This window comes from Cricetulus griseus (assembly GCF_003668045.3).
Source record: "Cricetulus griseus strain 17A/GY chromosome 1 unlocalized genomic scaffold, alternate assembly CriGri-PICRH-1.0 chr1_1, whole genome shotgun sequence".
NCBI classification, from domain to species: Eukaryota; Metazoa; Chordata; class Mammalia; order Rodentia; family Cricetidae; genus Cricetulus; species Cricetulus griseus.
In genome coordinates, this window is record NW_023276807.1 from 165,412,988 (window position 1) to 165,430,964 (window position 17,977).

At 40.3% G+C, this 17,977-nt stretch overlaps 1 protein-coding gene across 1 annotated transcript in view; it reads left to right on the top strand.

The window, feature by feature from the left end:
- Window positions 1-17,977, top strand: part of Ptpn13 (protein tyrosine phosphatase non-receptor type 13) — a 165,823-nt gene that overhangs the window by 105,998 nt on the left and 41,848 nt on the right. The window contains 9 exon segments of the mRNA XM_027388500.2: window positions 1,651-2,065; window positions 2,209-2,303; window positions 4,054-4,110; window positions 10,978-11,067; window positions 11,452-11,559; window positions 12,182-12,313; window positions 14,132-14,583; window positions 15,406-15,537; window positions 17,714-17,807. Coding sequence (XP_027244301.1) covers window positions 1,651-2,065; window positions 2,209-2,303; window positions 4,054-4,110; window positions 10,978-11,067; window positions 11,452-11,559; window positions 12,182-12,313; window positions 14,132-14,583; window positions 15,406-15,537; window positions 17,714-17,807 — 1,575 coding nt within the window.

Here is a 17,977-nt window from a genome sequence, read left to right on the forward strand (position 1 = left end):
CAGGCTGTATGAAGCCAGCAAGGCTGTAAGCTTTAGATGGAAACACAACACTGTTGTTAGACTACAGCTTCACTGTCTTTCCGTAGCTGTTGGTGCATGCTGGAGTGTATTCCAGGTACAGGCAGTGGGATGGATGAGATCAGCAAATGGTTATACTACTATCCCATGGATCTGTGAGGCAGTGAGCTTTGAATGGATTTGAAAGGGACAGTCCTTGATAAGCCAGGACACAAAACCTATTGAACTAGTCACCCTTATTGCTGCCAGTTTGGGGTGTTGAGATGTTTGCTGTCATTGAATTGATGGTTTCCTTCTTAGATTAAAGAGTCCTGTCATAGTAAAATAGACTAGAAATAATGTTATCCACTGCAGTAAAAACTCCATAGATTAAGTTGAAGATGATTCTGGGAATTCTTGGGTACAAAGATCTTGAATTCCACTTCCACTTCCACTTCCGTTATAGAAAAGGACCTCTGTTCCCTGGCGATAATGAGGCATATTAATTCAAGGTTCCTTCTGATGCATGAATATTATTAATCTTCTCGGAAATGGAAGATACATGAAATGGAATCTAAGTCAGTAATCACAACATTTTCTTTTTAAAAGGAAGTTTTCCAGCTATTTGACATACTTGTCACACTTTACCACAAATAGAGTATACCCCTATTTAGCCAGTTACAGTGGGCCCCAGAAGATGATTTATTATATGGTTTGCCTAATTCATAAACAACAAAATCATTTGAAACTCTTTTCCTAGGTATTGTTTGCATATGATACGGTGGTTTTACTAATAGCTTCAAATGTCAAAATACTACAGTAGTGATGTAGAATAACCAAGGGCTTGACCTAAAGTATCTCTAAATTTAACTTCTAAAAGCAGGCTTTTGGACTTCATTTATTAGTAAACAAAATTTAAGCATAGAAAATAGACGCAAAAAGAGAAGAAGACAGAGGCCCTTTGGCTGTCCCTGGCTCTGGTGCCTAGTTAATTCGTAAAGTGAAAATGGGAAGGTGGGGTTGGCATAATAGTGTAAATAGCATGAAAATTTGCCCTAAAGGCATTTGACTTATAACAGCATTATTGAGCTACAACATATGTAACAGACAATCATGGTGTGTTCATCTCACTGTTTTGTGTGTGTGTGTGTATCCATAGAGTAGTATGCCATCTTCTCAATCTGTAGCTTTTTGAAAATACAGTAATAATCAAGGACTTCTGGGCAAAGCTCTCCTCTGCAAAGCTGCTTTTTTCAGACATGGCAACCCGTCCTGGTTTCACCAACCCTTCTTCCCATTCTTAGTTTCCTAATATTGCAGCAGAAACCACTACAGGGGTTAAAATTTTCGTTGTCAGTGTGGAAATCCATAAGGAATTTTGGGTGTCCCCACCTAAGTCACAAACATAACAGGATGAAAGAGAATTGGTGGGTGAAGTAAGAAATGCTTAGGAAAAGGATGAAGTGATATATGCAAGCCAGGACGCTCTAACACCTTTCTAAAACCCTCAGTTGCCAGCTTTGAAAGCTCCCAGCTAAGACTGGCAGTTGGGATTATTAAAACCTGCATGCTGTGTTTTGCCTATTAAAATGACTCTTCTCATAAAGGTTCTGCAGTGTCTCCATCGTGTAAAGCAATCCTATTTCCTTGTAGAGAGAGCTTCGTTTAGGAGCCTGAACCTGCAAGCAGAGTCTGTTAGAGGATTTAATATGGGCCGCGCAATCAGCACTGGCAGTCTGGCCAGCAGCACCCTCAACAAGCTTGCCGTCCGACCCCTGTCAGTTCAAGCTGAAATTCTGAAGAGGCTCTCCTGCTCAGAGCTGTCGCTTTACCAGCCATTGCAAAACAGTTCAAAAGAGAAGAATGACAAAGCTTCATGGGAGGAAAAGCCTAGAGGGATAAGTAAATCTTATCATGACCTCAGTCAGGCCTCTCTCTATCCTCATCGGAAACAGGTCATTAACATGGATTCCCTACCACCAGCCTTTGCAGAGTTGGTGGAAAAACCAATGTACCCGATGGCAAGATCTGACACAGAGTCATTGGCAGGACTCACAAAGCTTAATAAGTAAGAACATAACTGACTAACCCAAAGTAGATACTTGTAAATTCCCCATTTCATGCATTTGTGTTTGTTTAGACATTTTATTATTTTCGCCATATTCCTTTTACATTGACACTTCCCCTCCTGCCTTCCTTTTCCCCCTTTAGTTCAAAGTCTGTTGCCAGTTTAAATAGAAGCCCCGAAAGGAGGAAACATGAATCAGACTCATCCATTGAAGACCCTGGTCAAGCCTATGTTGTAGGTCAGCACTACCAAGCTTTGCTTTCTTCTCCCGTAGCTCGTGCTCCTAGTGAAGTCAACAGAACCGTGTTAACTTCCAGCTAGTTGCTGGGGATTCTAATTGCTCAGACTGTCAATGCTTAAAATACCTCAAGTAAAAGTCAATCCCTGATTGAACTTGGGAATGCTTCATAGCAGTACTGCTTAGCTTCCTCTTGGTCCTGTGGCCATGGGCGTCCTAGAGTACCCGGGCCTTGCACACAGCTTCGCATTGCTTTCTTTTGTCTTCTTCCTACCAGCCTGTGTGAGCGGCTCTGATGGTGCTGTGTTTTGAAGGATAATTTTTTGTTTCTTTTACCTTAAAAGGATTGAATAGCCTCCAGAACCTTACATAATTTTTATGAAAGGTTTTTTTGGTTTTTTGGTTTTTTTTTTTTTTTCAGATTTTACCAGCTAGTTACATGGGGCCTATTAATTACCTAGGTCTTGAAATTGTGTGACTCTGGGTGTTGTAGTGCACTGCTATAATCCCAGCATAGAAGGAGACTGAGGTCTTAAGATTGTGAGTTCAAGACCAGCATAGCAAGACCCTCACCCCATTAAAGAATATGGGAGTGTATATGAAAGTGTACCTGCACGTGTTATGTGTGTGTACTGAACATCACCATACAGTGAATAGTTCTTTGCCTTGTGCATCTTGAAAAGGAAATCCGATGAAGCCATCATCAAGAAGATTAGATATTTGAGCCCAGAAAACTAAACTGCTGCTCAGAATGTGAGCAATTGAAGAGACAAAGAGGATCCCCTCCTATTGTCATCAAACTCTTATTTCTCTCCTTAGACCCAAAGTTGTTCCTAATTACCTGATGTTAAAACTTATTTTTTTCATTTGTAGTTGGATTGGGGATATATGAAATAAATGAAGTAATAGGAGAATCCCACGTTGTAGTTGATAGTTATTTATGAATGGAGATGTTCACGTCTTTCAGAGGTTATACTATCACCAATAGAAATTGAGTCAGTGGAAAAGACTGAAGCAGAAAAAAGGCAAGATTTTATCCCATAGGGTAAACCTAATATTGAAGATGAGAGTAAGAGAGACTGAAGGAACATTTTAGGAAATGATTTTCAAAGTATGTTTACATATAATGAGATCTTATGAGCTGTAAGATTATCCCCTTTGGAAGGCTTCATTCTCCATGAAAAACCTGTATTACCAAGAGAGTCATAGCTGTCCACCATAAAGCCTGGAAGCCCGCTATGGGTGTGCGTGGCGCATAGTCCCAGCACTTGTAAGGACAAGCAGAAGAGGCAAGGGCTTAAGGCCAGCTTCTCCTATATAGTATGTGTGAGGCTAGTCTAGGCTATGTAGGATCAAAAACAAAATAGCACAAACCTGTGAGATCTATTTATTTTCTGATTTTTTAAAAAATTGTATTCATTCTCATTGAATATTAACTTTTTTAACATTTGGACAAGTGGTTTTGAAACTCATTTCATTATAAATATTTCACATTTGATATATCCAACTGTCATTGTTAGAAACAATGCATTTGAGCTTAAATATGTGGCCCAAAACAAGTAAATATGCTTCATTGTTATTTAGAAATAGAAAGCACACCCTATGTGATAAGACATTTCTCAGTGTAAAACAAAGAAAATATCACTGTCTTAGTGTTTCGTTGATTTTTGTGGCGCTTTCAGAAAAAAAAATTACTTCTATAGTTTTTGTCCGTTTTATAAAATGTCTAATAATATAATTTATACCACAGGAATGACTTTGCCTAGTTCTGGAAAATCTTCATCCCAAGTACCCTTTAAAGACAATGGTAGGTTTACAAAATGTTTACCCTAATTCTAACATACCCTTTCTCTTTTCTTGTACCTTACATAATGATCTGGGCATAAGTGTGGAGACTCTTTATTCCATGCCAAGAATTTATGCCTTTGTCACAGTTAGAGAAGTGTGATGTGCGCAGCATCATGACTGAGTGATGGGACCTGTGGTTTTGGCTGTTGCTGATAAAGGAAATGAGAGGTTCGGAAAGGGCATTGCTTGGAAGGCTAAGACAGTGGTGTGGGATAGAGGTAATGTTGAGGTCATTTGAAGGGGATGCTTGAGCTAAATCTTTGTGCTGTTGTTTTTTAAATACCAAGGGGTTGTACTCAGGACCTCACAGGGGGATTTTCTCAGAGAAAACAGTAAGACGAGCATTTCAGATGAAGGGCACACTCTGGTTAGAGACATGAAAATCTGTAAAAACAACAGCAGGGGTGATGGTGCAGAGCATGTGGGTCAGCACGAACTTGTAACACGCAGCGGGACCAGTTTTGAGCCTTTTCCTGAATATTGGAAGTAAAACTGAAGACTAAATGTGAATCTTCTCAGCTTAGACACTAGGGAAAAAACTGTAGGAGGATGGCCGGCTGTGGACAGTGACTTCAGTCTATATTCAAACTGTTTATAATTTAGACTGAAAGTATTTAGATCTTACTTGATCTTCCTAACAGCTTTGTGGGTAGGAAACAATACTACATTATTATCTATACACACACACACACATTTATATAAACGTGTGTGTGTGTGTGTGTGTGTGTGTGTGTGTGTGTGTGTGTGTGTGTATTACTTTGCTCCAGCTCTTACCCTTAAATCCTGAAAGCTGTAATATCAAAAGCCTCTGAGAAACAAGCAGGTTTGCAATGAAAGTTAGTCATGTCATTGAGACTGGAGAGATGCCTCAACGGTTAGACTTGCTCTTGCAGAGGACCTAGATTTGGTTCCCAGCACCCACATGGTGGCTCACAAAGGCACCTGCACTCCCATACCAATATCCACAGTCAGATAGGCATACGACACATAATTTAAAATAATAATGAGGCAGCGAAATTTGATGGCTCTTAAGTTTAATTCTAATTTTCTTGACAGTAAAGACGAAAGGAAATTAAGAAGCAAGATCAAACCACATAGAATTGGTGCTCTTGTAGGCCAAAACTTCAAGCACCAACACATTCATGTCTCATTCTCCAGTAGAAATAAACATACCAGTTATTCAAGAGAATAGAATTGTGTTGGGGTAAAATTGTTTCAAAAGTTATAAATAAAGATGCTGTCTTAAATAGTCATGGGAAATAAGGAAGGGGCGGGAGAGTTATTTTTCATCTCCATTACAAATCCTCAGGAAAGCTGAAGGCATGTCCTAGGAGTCAAGTGTAATAACCATGTACGTGGACGGGCCTCCGTCACCAGGGTCAGGGCACAGACTGCTCACATGGACTGAATTTTGATCATCTGCATAGCTCACAGAATTTTACTCTTAACATGTGAAGGTGGTGATAATGTGGGTTAACAGTTACTAAGACTTTATATTACTTCTCGTTTAGTCCCCACAATACCCCTGTCTGGTGGGTGCTAATGCTATTTCCTTTCCACAAATGAGAAACCAGACATCAGCTCTCCAGCCTGCAGAACTGGAGAGCAGTGAGTCATGATCTGAATGCAGACAGTTTGTTTCCAGAGATCAGACTCCAATCCACTCTTTGGACCCCTGTTGGCATGACATTAGAAACAGGGCACCTCCCTGCTAAGCTTTGGGAAGGGCTTTGCTGATAATTGCTCTGTAATGATAGCACACACATGTTTTGATTTAAATTCTGATAGACAAGAATATGAATCTGTACCAACTATCCATGAACATATACAGACTTAAGAATTTTTTTTCTCTTTAATTTTTTATAAGCCTCATCTCACCAGCTAGCCTGAACAAAAGGGCTAGTCACCTACTTACAGAGGGACCGGTCAGTCTTTTTTTTTTTTTTTTTTTAATTCCTTTTGAACCTGACCAACTAAGTGGGATTGAAACTGTTGAGAATTAAGTTTTCGTCTCAGCAGTAGTGGTGCATGCCTTTAATCCCAGCACTTGGTAGGCAGAGGCAGGTGGATCTATGAGTTCAAAGTCAGCCTGGTCTACAGAGTGAGTTCCAGGACAGCCGGAGCTACATAATACAATCTAAAAAAATTTTTTGTTTGTTTGTTTAAAGAAATAAGAGTTCAAGTAACATAGCCAGGACCTAAGATTAATTTTATTCTGTATCAATGCTAATTACCATCTTATGGCCAGTCTCTAATGCCACCTAATACAGTGTTCAAGGATAAATAAAATCCTACAGTACACTGCTCTGTTCAATCAGATGTCAAGGGCCATTGTGATGTCAAATGCTAGTCTTCCTGTTAGTAATATTCAGTTAAAATACTTGCAAAGCCAAGCATTATACTCAAAAATAAAAGTCCAAAGTGCCCTGAAAAAAACTGAGCAGACAGGGAAACTCACTGGATGCATCAGAAGTTGACTGAGGAATCGAAGGAACTTAAATGTTTATCTCACTGAGCTTTTTCATTCTGTGGATTGTGTGTGTCCAGACAGATAGTACATAACTCACTGTCTTAACTAATATGTGCCAATGCAGAAATTAAAGAGTGTGTTTTTTCCATCATAATGGATAGCAGATTAAATAGTACCACAGAGCTGGGCGTGCTGGTGTACACCCTGAATCCCAGCACTTGGGAGACAGAGGCCAGGAGATCTAGTTCCAGTCTAACCGGGGCTGCATAGCAAGAACCTGTCTTCAAAATAAACTTAAAAAAATAGCACAATTAAAAGATCCCTTTTTTTTTTATGCCAATATGGTTCCACTGATCCATATTAATCCCCAAGATTTGAATTAGCTCTCTTCCCTGGGGTAACATTACCTGAGCATCCTCTCAAGTCAGTCAACTGAGGCTGCCTGATATGGGTCAGGGGTAGTCCACAACTGAAAAAAAAAAAAAAAAGAAAAAAAAAAGTTTCCCTTGCTTAGAAAGCAGTTGAAACACTGCTCCACTAAAATCCTACCATTTCTTCAAGAGTTCATCTCCAGCATAGTTTTTAGCTTGTCAGAAGAGAGTCACACTGTTTGAAGATAATTGAGTATTCTAACTGAAGACTGCATAGCTTCCACAGGAACTTCCGAGAGGCAAACAGGCCCTGATACAAGAGCTTACACACAGTCCTGTCACTGTTTCCCAGTGACTGGGTATAGCACAGGCATATACTTGTTTTACTTGAAGAACTGGAAATTTCAAGTTAAGATTCTTTTCTTTGAAATAATTGGGGGGAAAACACAATGCTGCATTTATAATGCATATTAGTAGGAAATGCAAATTATTTTGAGGATTTAATAAGTCCTCCTCATATTCATGCATTCATTCATGCTTGTTTTCATATAGTTGAAATGACCCAGAAATGTCTTCCCAAGTGTTTGCCTCACAAACTCGCCAGCCCTATTGGTTGAATAGAACTGCAGGCATATAACTGTTTGCATAGACATAACCTCAAAAATGCCTCCCAGTTTGGGAAAAATGAAAATGAAAAGGTATTTTCAACATCTGCTGTATACAGAGAACAGAAGGAAACCACACTCGGCTTGTCTTGTATGATGAAGTATTAGCACCTGCACAGGTGATCCTGCTCTCCTCTCTGATCTGTCACTGTTGACAATACCACAGCTGAGCAAAGAATGTTTGGAAGGGAGCCAGGTAGCAGAGCTCCTTTCCTTTCCTATTCAAGTATCCATTCAACTGCTGACCAGTCTTAACTCTGTTCCTAGTCTCTGTCACCACCTGTGAATGACCGACTTAAGTCAGAGGAGTTATGTGGCTCCTACTCGGAGCACCTTACCCTGCTTCCTTGATTTGTCACCTCCTTTATAACCAGAGGGGAAGAAGCTGTCAAGGCTGTAGCTATTGTAGCACTTCCTAGGATGACTCTGTAGGCCTGACACTGCTTTTGGAATGCAGCCATTTGATTGACATTATTTTCCCTTTTATTATAAACATAGGGTTTTTTTTTTTCTGACATTATTAATAGCAGTCTGTTTTGTGCTAAAGCTAGAGGTTGGCCTCCTCACACTTGCTATACTAGCTAGCAGGTTTCATTTCCATTACCTTGCTTTATATTCCCCCAAATGCCTAATGATAGATGCTGATAGGAAAGTTGCTCAGTGAGTATTTGAAGGATAGTAGAATAACCGAAATAAATAGTTAAGTGCTGAAGTCACAGTCAAGCATCTTTGAATAAACAAGCTCTGTTGCTTCTAATCAGGGAGATATATGTGTATGTGTGTATACACATATACATATGCACACATGCACAAACACACACATACACACAGTGCCTTTAACCAGATGAGTATTATAAATAATTAATCCTGTCAATTACCTGTTAGAGGTGGAAGTGAAAAGATTGCCCATCTCTTTTGAAAGACCACTTAGAGTCTGGTCATACATACCTCATAAGACCATTCATAAAACTGACAAGAGGCAGGAATACTCTGTATAAACCAGGTGGACCTTTTCTTCACAGTTGTGAGTAAAGTTTCTCTTTAAAACTTGCAGGGTTACAGGCCTTTCTATTCTTAAGCTACAGTAAACAAAAGAGTAACCTGGGAGCCATCATTTCCCCCAGTCTGATTGTCATTTATTTTATCCTGTCCGTAAATGCCAGGGAATTTGCTTTTCTACTAACTGCATGCATTTGGACTTACCAAGTACCATAGAATATTGAATCTCACCAGTTTCTAAATCTCCAAATCCCTATGCACCAAAAATTTAAATCTGAAAATTGGAGAGGAGGGAGGGTGGAAAGTTCAAAGCAACTGTTAACCATTTAATTACTTTGCAGTATACTTTGATTGTATCTAAAGTTTTTTTCTTAACACCTCAATTAAATACTTTTTTATTTCTGTTATTAATGTGACCTTACTGTTGTTTGTTTTGGGGTCTTGTTCTATATTGTTTTCTGGTTGTTCTACCTGAAAACTAAAGCTTATTGGCTACTTCAGGGAAAAAAAAGTAGAGGATGTTTAGACAGTGTTGTAAAAGCTGCTCGTGAGAGCTGGTGCACTTTTCTTAATTCTGTCTGCTACAGCTGGCTCCTCGCAACGTTATCCAGTGATGTTCTGTGTAATTTCATCAGAAGGTCATTCCCCATTGCTACCACTATTACTGATTACCTATAATAAGTTTTAGTTCTAAGGGACATGTGAGTCACAACAAATAGATTTGTTAAGATAGCCCTTAACACACAAGGCCAAAGTCTCTGCTGACAGGAAATAATGGTTCTGTTTCCCTCTGGGTAAAAGAATTTATTTCTAGACTTTGAAGTGTCACATTTTAATTATTTGGGCATCAATACATTTTTGTGTTTTAATTCCTATAACATACTAACACTAGTTTAAATCCATGCCTGGCCTTCCATGGTGGAACACACAGCAAAAGTGATCTGCGCTGAGAGTGGTTTCAGTTCTTAGAAAAATATGTGTAGAGGTTTAAGGAATTTCTGATTTCGGCTTCAGTGGAAACATAATCTCTGGGTTTTGGTTTTGTCTTTTTTTTTTTAACAAAAAGCATCGATATGCTTTAGAACAGTATAGACTTAAACTTGAAAGTTCAATTTATAAAACTTAACTTCTGGATGTTAAAAACTTAACCAGCATGACCACCTTCATGCAGACCAGTTGACTCTGCAGTCGGTATTAAGAACTCATTTTCGTGCATGCCTGTATGTGTTTGCATGCATGTGTGTATGCGTGGTTGTCTATTTGCTTACATTTTTAATATACTTGTCTAATGTGTCAATTAAGTGTCATGTTTATCAGCTTACTTAAGATGTTTGTGAATGATAAGAAAAAAGTAAGAAATTAGGAAAAGCAAATTGCAGTTCAGATGTTGAAATTCATGTAGATAATTGAACTAACTGCCCTGCCTAACTATTAAGTCATTACTCTGGATGGTGAAGATGAAGAAAGTTAAACTTTTTACTTCTCATCCTCAAATGGTGATGGGGACTCTTGAATATAGATGTGATAGACCAGTTGTTATTTTATATAAAATCCCCACAAGAAGTGGGTTTTGGAAACTAAATCCAGTTTATTTTTATTACTGTTTCACTCAGGTGTTCACTAATACTATTTTACTAATTTATATAATATGTCAACATATTGGAGGGAATTTTTTTTCTTTTAGAAACAGGGTTTCTCTGCATGACAGCACTGGCTGTCCTGAAACTCCCTCTGCAGAGCAGTGTGGCCTCGAACTCACAGAGACCCACCTGCCTCTGTCTCCTGGTTTTTCTTTTATATGTATGAGTATTTTTCCTGCATATATGGCAGTACAGCACATGTATGCAGTGCCCCCAACAGCCACCCTGGTTTGTTGCCAGGAACCAAACCCTGGTTCTCTTCAAGAGCAACATGTGCTCTTCTTTAGGCCCTGAGAGAAAATTTTAATATGATAATCGTTGAATTGAAGCAATCTACTATGATGCAACAGAAAGATGAAATGAGAAAGCCTGAGTATGATGTTTCAGGGCTTCTGCAGTGGCAGCTCTGCTCAAAGCACATGTTCTCTGAGATCCATAAGCTCATTGTCACTGAAACATACTGTTCCAAGAGAAAGGTTTGGAAGGAATAAATGTGATGCAATATGCTTATAAAATGATAAATCACTATAAAATGCTATACCTGCAGTGACCTGAAGTTTTATTTTTAAGTGACCAAGTAAATCTATTAATATTTTGTTACTGTTTAAATTAGAGCAAGCTAATAATCTTAATGCCTCAGTTTATTATGTTTATTTTTTTTTAATTGCAAACTCTTAATAGATACACTACACAAAAGATGGAGCGTCATGTCTTCCCCGGAAAGGGAGATCACACTGGTAAATCTGAAGAGAGACTCAAAGCTGGGCTTAGGTGAGTGAGTCACCATGAGCATCCCCGTGAGAGAGCAAAGCAGCTCTGACCCTTTGTCTTGCTTTTGCTTATTTACTTCTTGGTTAGCCTGCAAACAAGTGGTCTTCATTGTAGCATTATGATGTGTTGCTTCTTGCCCCTTCCCTGCCCTTAACCTATTCCCCCGTCTTCTGGCCATCACCTCTGGCTAAGATGTTGTTGACTTCCCGCTCAGTCCACTATTCCCCACGCCTAGTCATCAAATGCTAAGATAACATGCAGCAAATACTTCTTGAAGACTTAATTATTTTATCTAGGTATCTACACTTGTTTCAGGCAGACAAATCATGAGTCATTAAGAGAATCGAGATCACAAAAACCTTTCCTTGATGATATGTTTTACAGGATTTCAAATTATTGGTGGGGAGAAGATGGGCAGGCTGGACCTGGGTGTGTTCATCAGTTCAGTTACTCCTGGAGGACCAGCCGACTTGGATGGATGCTTAAAGCCTGGTACTTTACATCTTGATGATTTCCTATGTACTTTCTAATATGTGAATTTGGACAGAGAGCAAAAGTAAATTTAGGCAAAGCTAAAATGATGAGAAAGGGTAGAATTTCTTTTTCTTTAATGTATTTATATACCAATCACAGTTTCCTTCCCTCCCCTTCTCCTATTCCTCCCCATCTCCCTTCTGCCCCCCCCATCCACTCCTTCATTTCCATTCAGAAGGGGTAAGGCCTCCCATAGGAATCAACACAGCATGGCATATCAAGTTGGGGCAGGACTGAGCTCCTCCCCCTTGCATCAAGGCTAGGCAATGCATCCCACCATAGGGAATAGGTTCCAAAGGGCCAGCTCATGTGCCAGGAATAGGTCCTAGTCCCACTGCTAGGGGCCCCCAAAAAGACCAAGCTACACAATTGTCACCTAGATGCAGAGGGTCTAGGTCAGTCCCATGCCAACTCCCTATCTGTCAGTCCAAAGTCTGTGAGCTCCCACAAGCTCAGGTCAGCTGTCTCTGTTGGTTTCCCATCATGACCTTGACCCCCCCCCCCCAGAAAGGGCAGAATGTCTAAGGTTTGCTATGAGTCTTGCTTTGTTGTTTTAAATACTGGCTTATGCATTTTTCAGGAGATCGTTTGATATCTGTGAACAGTGTGAGTCTGGAAGGGGTCAGTCACCATGCTGCAGTTGACATTCTGCAGAATGCACCTGAAGATGTGACACTTGTCATCTCCCAGCCAAAAGAGAAACCATTCAAAGGTAATGCTGTGACATTCCCAGTAAATGGGATGTAGGCTGTTTAGTTCCCATCTGGTAGTCTTGACACATGCTCATCTAATTGTTGTAATTTATGCATCAGTATAACTTTCATTTTGAGGTTTTTTTTTCTCTATCACTCATCTTCAGTAATATGAAAACTGAATTCAGTCTTGTAAAATTGATGTCACTTATATTCCCACATCTTGGTGTATTTCCTCTCTTCTTAGTCCTGTGAGAGAATTCGACCTTGTTGTCATTATGTGATTGGTGTGGTTATGTAATACCTGTCTGTAAAAGTCCTGTCCAAACGTCAACTTTTACAAAAGGAAAATAATAAACCAGAAATGTAGTAAAAGCTAAAAGGTTGTGTTTTTGCTGCCGCTTAAAAAATAGACAGTAGTCTCCATCCCTCCCCACTTATCCCACCTGCTTCTCACCCCACCTGCCCTCCTCTTCCTGCCTCCATCACACAGAATTACTAAGAGTATTGGTGAGGACAGCACACCCTGAAGCTGTCAGCCCCTGTGTGGTAAACAGTGCCATAGGAAATAGCCAGGCACCAGTCCAGTCTCCACTATCCAGACTACTACCTTGACCAAAAGCCCTGAACAGAGAGCAAATAGTGAAAATTAAGTTACATGATTAGTTCATTTCAGGTGCATATTAAGAACTCTTTGACTGTCATTATTAATTATATTTTTCAAAAATAACAAAGGAGGCAGGAGGAGGGTACTTCTTGCTAAGTCATCTCCTGGCAGAGCTGTGCACAAGGGATGTTGGAGAGGCAATGAAGCCATGCTTCACACTGGCAATAACACTCTTGTGGGGATGGAGCCACGTGGTCTTAACACCTCCATTATAAGCTCCCTCTGTCTCCAGCACATGCACTTCAAGGGTGCGTTCATAATACAAGCAGTTTTCTCTCCCTCTCTCTGCCAATTTCTTTAAAGTGATGTGTTAGTATGAACTTAATTTATACAAAACACAGAATATGTACTAAAGATCCACTCCATTTCCCAATGGAAACTGATGCGTGTGTTGTCTTCTATGTTGTTGATATTTGTGTGGTTTATGTATGTGTGGTAAATGTAGAAAACACATTAACATGAAAAAAATTTACAGGCTGGGTGGTAGTGGCACACACCTTTAATCCAGCACTCAGGAGGCAGAGGCAGACACATGTTTGTGAGTTCAAAGTCTGGTCTACAGCGCGAGTTCCAGAAAAGCAGAGCTATTACACAGAAAAGCCCTGTCTTGAAAAACCAGAGAGAGAGAGAGAGAGAGAGAGAGAGAGAGAGAGAGAGAGAGAGAGAGAGAGAGAGAGAGATTTATGACCGTCTATGATTCTGTCTCACATATTCATATGTTCGTTCAGGTTTTGACAGATGCTACCAATTTGCCTTTCAGAAAGCTTATCAATTTTGAACTTAATATATATATCCATCTTCAAATGTGGCATAATAATTTATATTTTGAGAAATATAATAATATAATTTTTTAGGCATTGGGGTGCATATCTTTAATCCCAGCATTCAGTAGGCAGAAGCAGGCAGATCTCTTGAGTTTGGCACCAGCCTGGCCAACATAGCAAGTTCCAGGCCTGGTAGACGTAGTAAGACCCTGCCTCAAAAAAGTGTGTGTGTGTGTGTGTGTGTGTGTGTGTGTGTGTGTGTGTGTGTACATCCATGAGCCATGTGTGTATGTGTATGCATGTGTATTTGCATGTATGTGTATGTGTGAATATGTGTGCTTGTGTGTATGTCTGTAGGCATGTTTGTCACTTGACTTACTGTTTTCATTATGAACCTTAACTTTCAGTGCCTTCTACTCCTGTGCATGTTGCCAGTGGGATGAAAAACTACATGAAGAAACCTTGCTACATGCAGGACGGTGCTCCAGACCCTTCAGAGGACCAGCCCTGGCCACGTGGCACTCTCAGGCACATCACAGAGAGTCCTTTTGGGCTCTCTGGGGGCTTGCGGGAAGGAAGCCTCAGCTCCCAGGACTCCAGGACTGAAAGTGCCAGCTTGTCCCAGAGCCATGTCAATGGCTTCTTTGCTAGCCACTTAGGTGACCGAGGATGGCAGGATTCACAGCATGGCAGCCCATCCCAGACTGTAACATCCAAGGTTGCGGAGAAGATATTCTCTGATGGTAACCAAAGCAAAGCTAAAAGGCCAGGCATCTCTGACACAACTGAGCTCTCTGACCGTGGTGATTCTGACATAGATGATACTGCCAGCAAACAGGATCATCAAACACCAAAAAAGGTATGGTTTCATTTTAATGCTTGGGGCAGTGGGGGGGTGGAGGGGACATAAACACTTAACTTCATTTAACAACACAGGAAGATGGTCAATCTATTAGGGAGTAATATAAACTTCTACATGTCTGCATGTCTCTGCAAAGGAGGAGCAGCATGAGTCGTCAACTCCTGACCACTGCTACCGCAATAAATGCTGACCTACAGAGTGGAGGCTTTGAAAACTAACCCTGAGATAGCTGTGCACTGACTAGGACACGTGTCCTAAGAGGACCCAGAAAAACTGCTTGTGAATAGTTCATGGGACGGGCAGTTGGAGTCCTAAGGTGACAGTGGCAGCAATAGAAACAGCTTATTCTAGAAATGACACATTCCCAAGAAGGTTTAGAGAGGAAGTCATAGCTCTTGTTCACAAAAGAGGCAGTATTCCTCATAAGAGCTTTCTGCCCTCAGACATGAGGCTTAGCCATTGCTCCCTTGTTTAGACTTAATTTGCAAACATAAGCAAAGTAAGTCAGGTGTGTGTTGACTTTTACAGAGTATGGGCACAGGCTCTTCCAAAGTTAAGTTCTAAGTGGGTTCTAGGTTTCCCTCTGCCTTATCTAGTTTCTTTTCTGGTGTGAGCTTCCTAAACAATAAAATAAGGGTGCCCTGAACTGATAGTGTCTGGAAAGTCTCTTGGCCTCTGTGTTTTTGATATATTCTCTTCCCTAGTAACTTGCTTTAAAAGAAAACTCCCCCCACCCCAAACAAAAACAATACTGGTTTCCACTAGCAGTTCATTTCGGCTCTAATTAGGATCTTCTTTTGTTTGTTTGTCTTTGTTAAGGAACCTTCCTCCTCAGTGAATACAAGCGACAAAATGAGCTTTAGAACTTTCTCTGCATCACCTCCTAAGCCTGGAGAAATCTTTGAGGTTGAACTGGCTAAAAGTGATAACAGCTTGGGAATAAGTGTCACGGTACTGTTTGCCAAGGTTTTTGCCTTTTCTCTACTTCACTTCCAGAAGTCTGTAGTAGCCCAACTGAGTAGTTGAATTGTTTTGCTTTAGAGGGGACATGTGTCAAATTTTTCCAAAAATCTAAAAATTGACTGTCTTAAAACTTTTTTTTAGCTTTTACACTACTCTTTTTTTCTTGTGGTTTAAAACAATGGCAATTTCCTGTTCTTCATACATTAAATACTTACATAATTTAAATATAGCATGTGCAGAATATGAAATTGATATATTTGTTTAGTATGCACCTGACAGGTTCTGCATGAGTGTCAAATCAAGAGCTGCTGTCTTTCACCTAGTCTGTGAATAACTAGTGACCATAATAATTTATGTACCAATTCTCTGCAAGATACATATTACCTTGTTTAAAACCTTCATTAACACCTTTAAAACATTTTAATAGAGATTTCAAAACTGTACATGTATCTTTAAGACAATGTAGTTATGGTTGCTTTTTTGTTTGTTTGTTTGTTTCCTTTTTGAGACAGGGTTTCTCTGTGGCTTTGGAGGCTTTCATGGAACTAGCTCTTGTAGACCAGGCTGGTCTCGAATTCACAGAGATCTACCTGCCTCTGCCTCTGCCTCCCGAGTGCTGGGATTAAAGGCGTGCGCCACCAACGCCTGGCTGACAATGTAGTTATATACATAAACTATCTGATAAAGTTATTTTAGAATTCTGTAATATGTTATTCCTGAATTGCAGCTTTATCATTGATCACATTCTAAGAGTGCCTGATCATTACATAAAGCACAAGGTTAAAGCCAATGAAATCAGCACTGTAACATACTGAGATCAAAAGCCTAGTTCCTACATTTAGACTGTAGAGCTTTCCTCTCTCTCCTACTTCCTTTATAATTACATCATTGTTTTATGATAGAAGAATAATACATTTTCTTGAAAGGTGGAAAACAGATTTACTAGACCTTACTTCAGCATTTTTGAAAAGCTTCTCAGAGGATCTGGAGAGATGGCTCAGTGGCTAAGACAACCGATTGCTCCTCCAGAGGACCCAGGTTGATTCCTAGCACCCACATGGTAGCTCACAACTGTCTCTGACCTCCTTGGACACTATACTTGAGCCAAAACACTTACACACATAAAGTACAAAACAACGACAAAAATATTATTTGGCCAGGTGGTGGTAGTACAACCTTTAGTCCCAGCACTGGGGAGGCAGAGGCAAGTGGATCTCTGTGAGTTCAAGGACAGCCTGATCTACAGAGTGAGTTCCAGGACAGCTAGGTCTACACAGAGAAACCCTCTCTCAAAAAACAAACAAAACAATAAAAACTGGATACACAGCTCACACCTGTAGCTCAGCACTGGGGAAGAAGGTGAATCCCAGTGCTTACTGATCAATCCAGCCTAGTCAGAGAGGCTCCATGTCCAGAAAGAAACCATACCTCAAAATTAGAGAATTAAAAAGACATCCAACATTGGCCTCTAGCCTAACATTCGCGTGAGTGCACGTGTGCGCGCGCGCGCGCGCGCGCGCGCACACACACACACACACACACACACACACACGTGCACTTGCACAGAGGTACATACACTTGCATGTGTACATACAAACACACAATCTCTCCTACCAGTCTGTTTTGTTTATTTACTTCAGGTTTATTTTATTTTGTTGTTTTGGGTTTTTTTTGTTTGTTTGTTTTTGAGACAGAGCCTATCCATGTGTTCTTGCCTGGCCTGTAACTCATTATGTAGACTCTGCTGGAACTCTCAGAAATATACCTGATGTGCTCACTCTCTCTCTCTCTCTCACTTGCTCTCAGATTGGCAGATATAATCTAATGTGCATACACTAGGTGTTTCTTGGGATTATGTTCTTACACTGATCTTGCATAGACGGAGTTTGCTATCTGCTTGCTCATAATTCATGACAAAGAAAGGAAGGACAGGTCCTCATCTAGTCAAGATGCAGCAGATTGACACCTTCTGAGTTCAGTGAGCAAATGGACTTTGCTGTTTGGGGAGCTTAGCTGAACAGTGTTGCAGGTTGTTAAAAATAACTGAACATGCGGATGCAGTGTCACAGCCTTCTCTGATGACTCGAACCCTTCCTAGTGCTCGGATGTGAAAGCATGCAAATGTTTTCATGTTAACACACAGTACTTTGTCTTTTCTATCTAGGGAGGTGTGAATACCAGCGTCCGACACGGTGGTATTTACGTGAAAGCCATTATCCCCAAAGGAGCAGCAGAGTCAGATGGCAGAATTCACAAAGGTATGATGTCCACATGGATCCAGGAATTACAGGAATTAAATGTCACAATAAATAAAAATTAAGGCCAAATGTGATGGTGCTTGTTTTTAACCCCAGCACTTGGGAAACAGGAGCAGGCAGATCTCTGAGTTTTCAGGCCTCTGCATAGTGAGTTTCAGGTTATTCAGAAA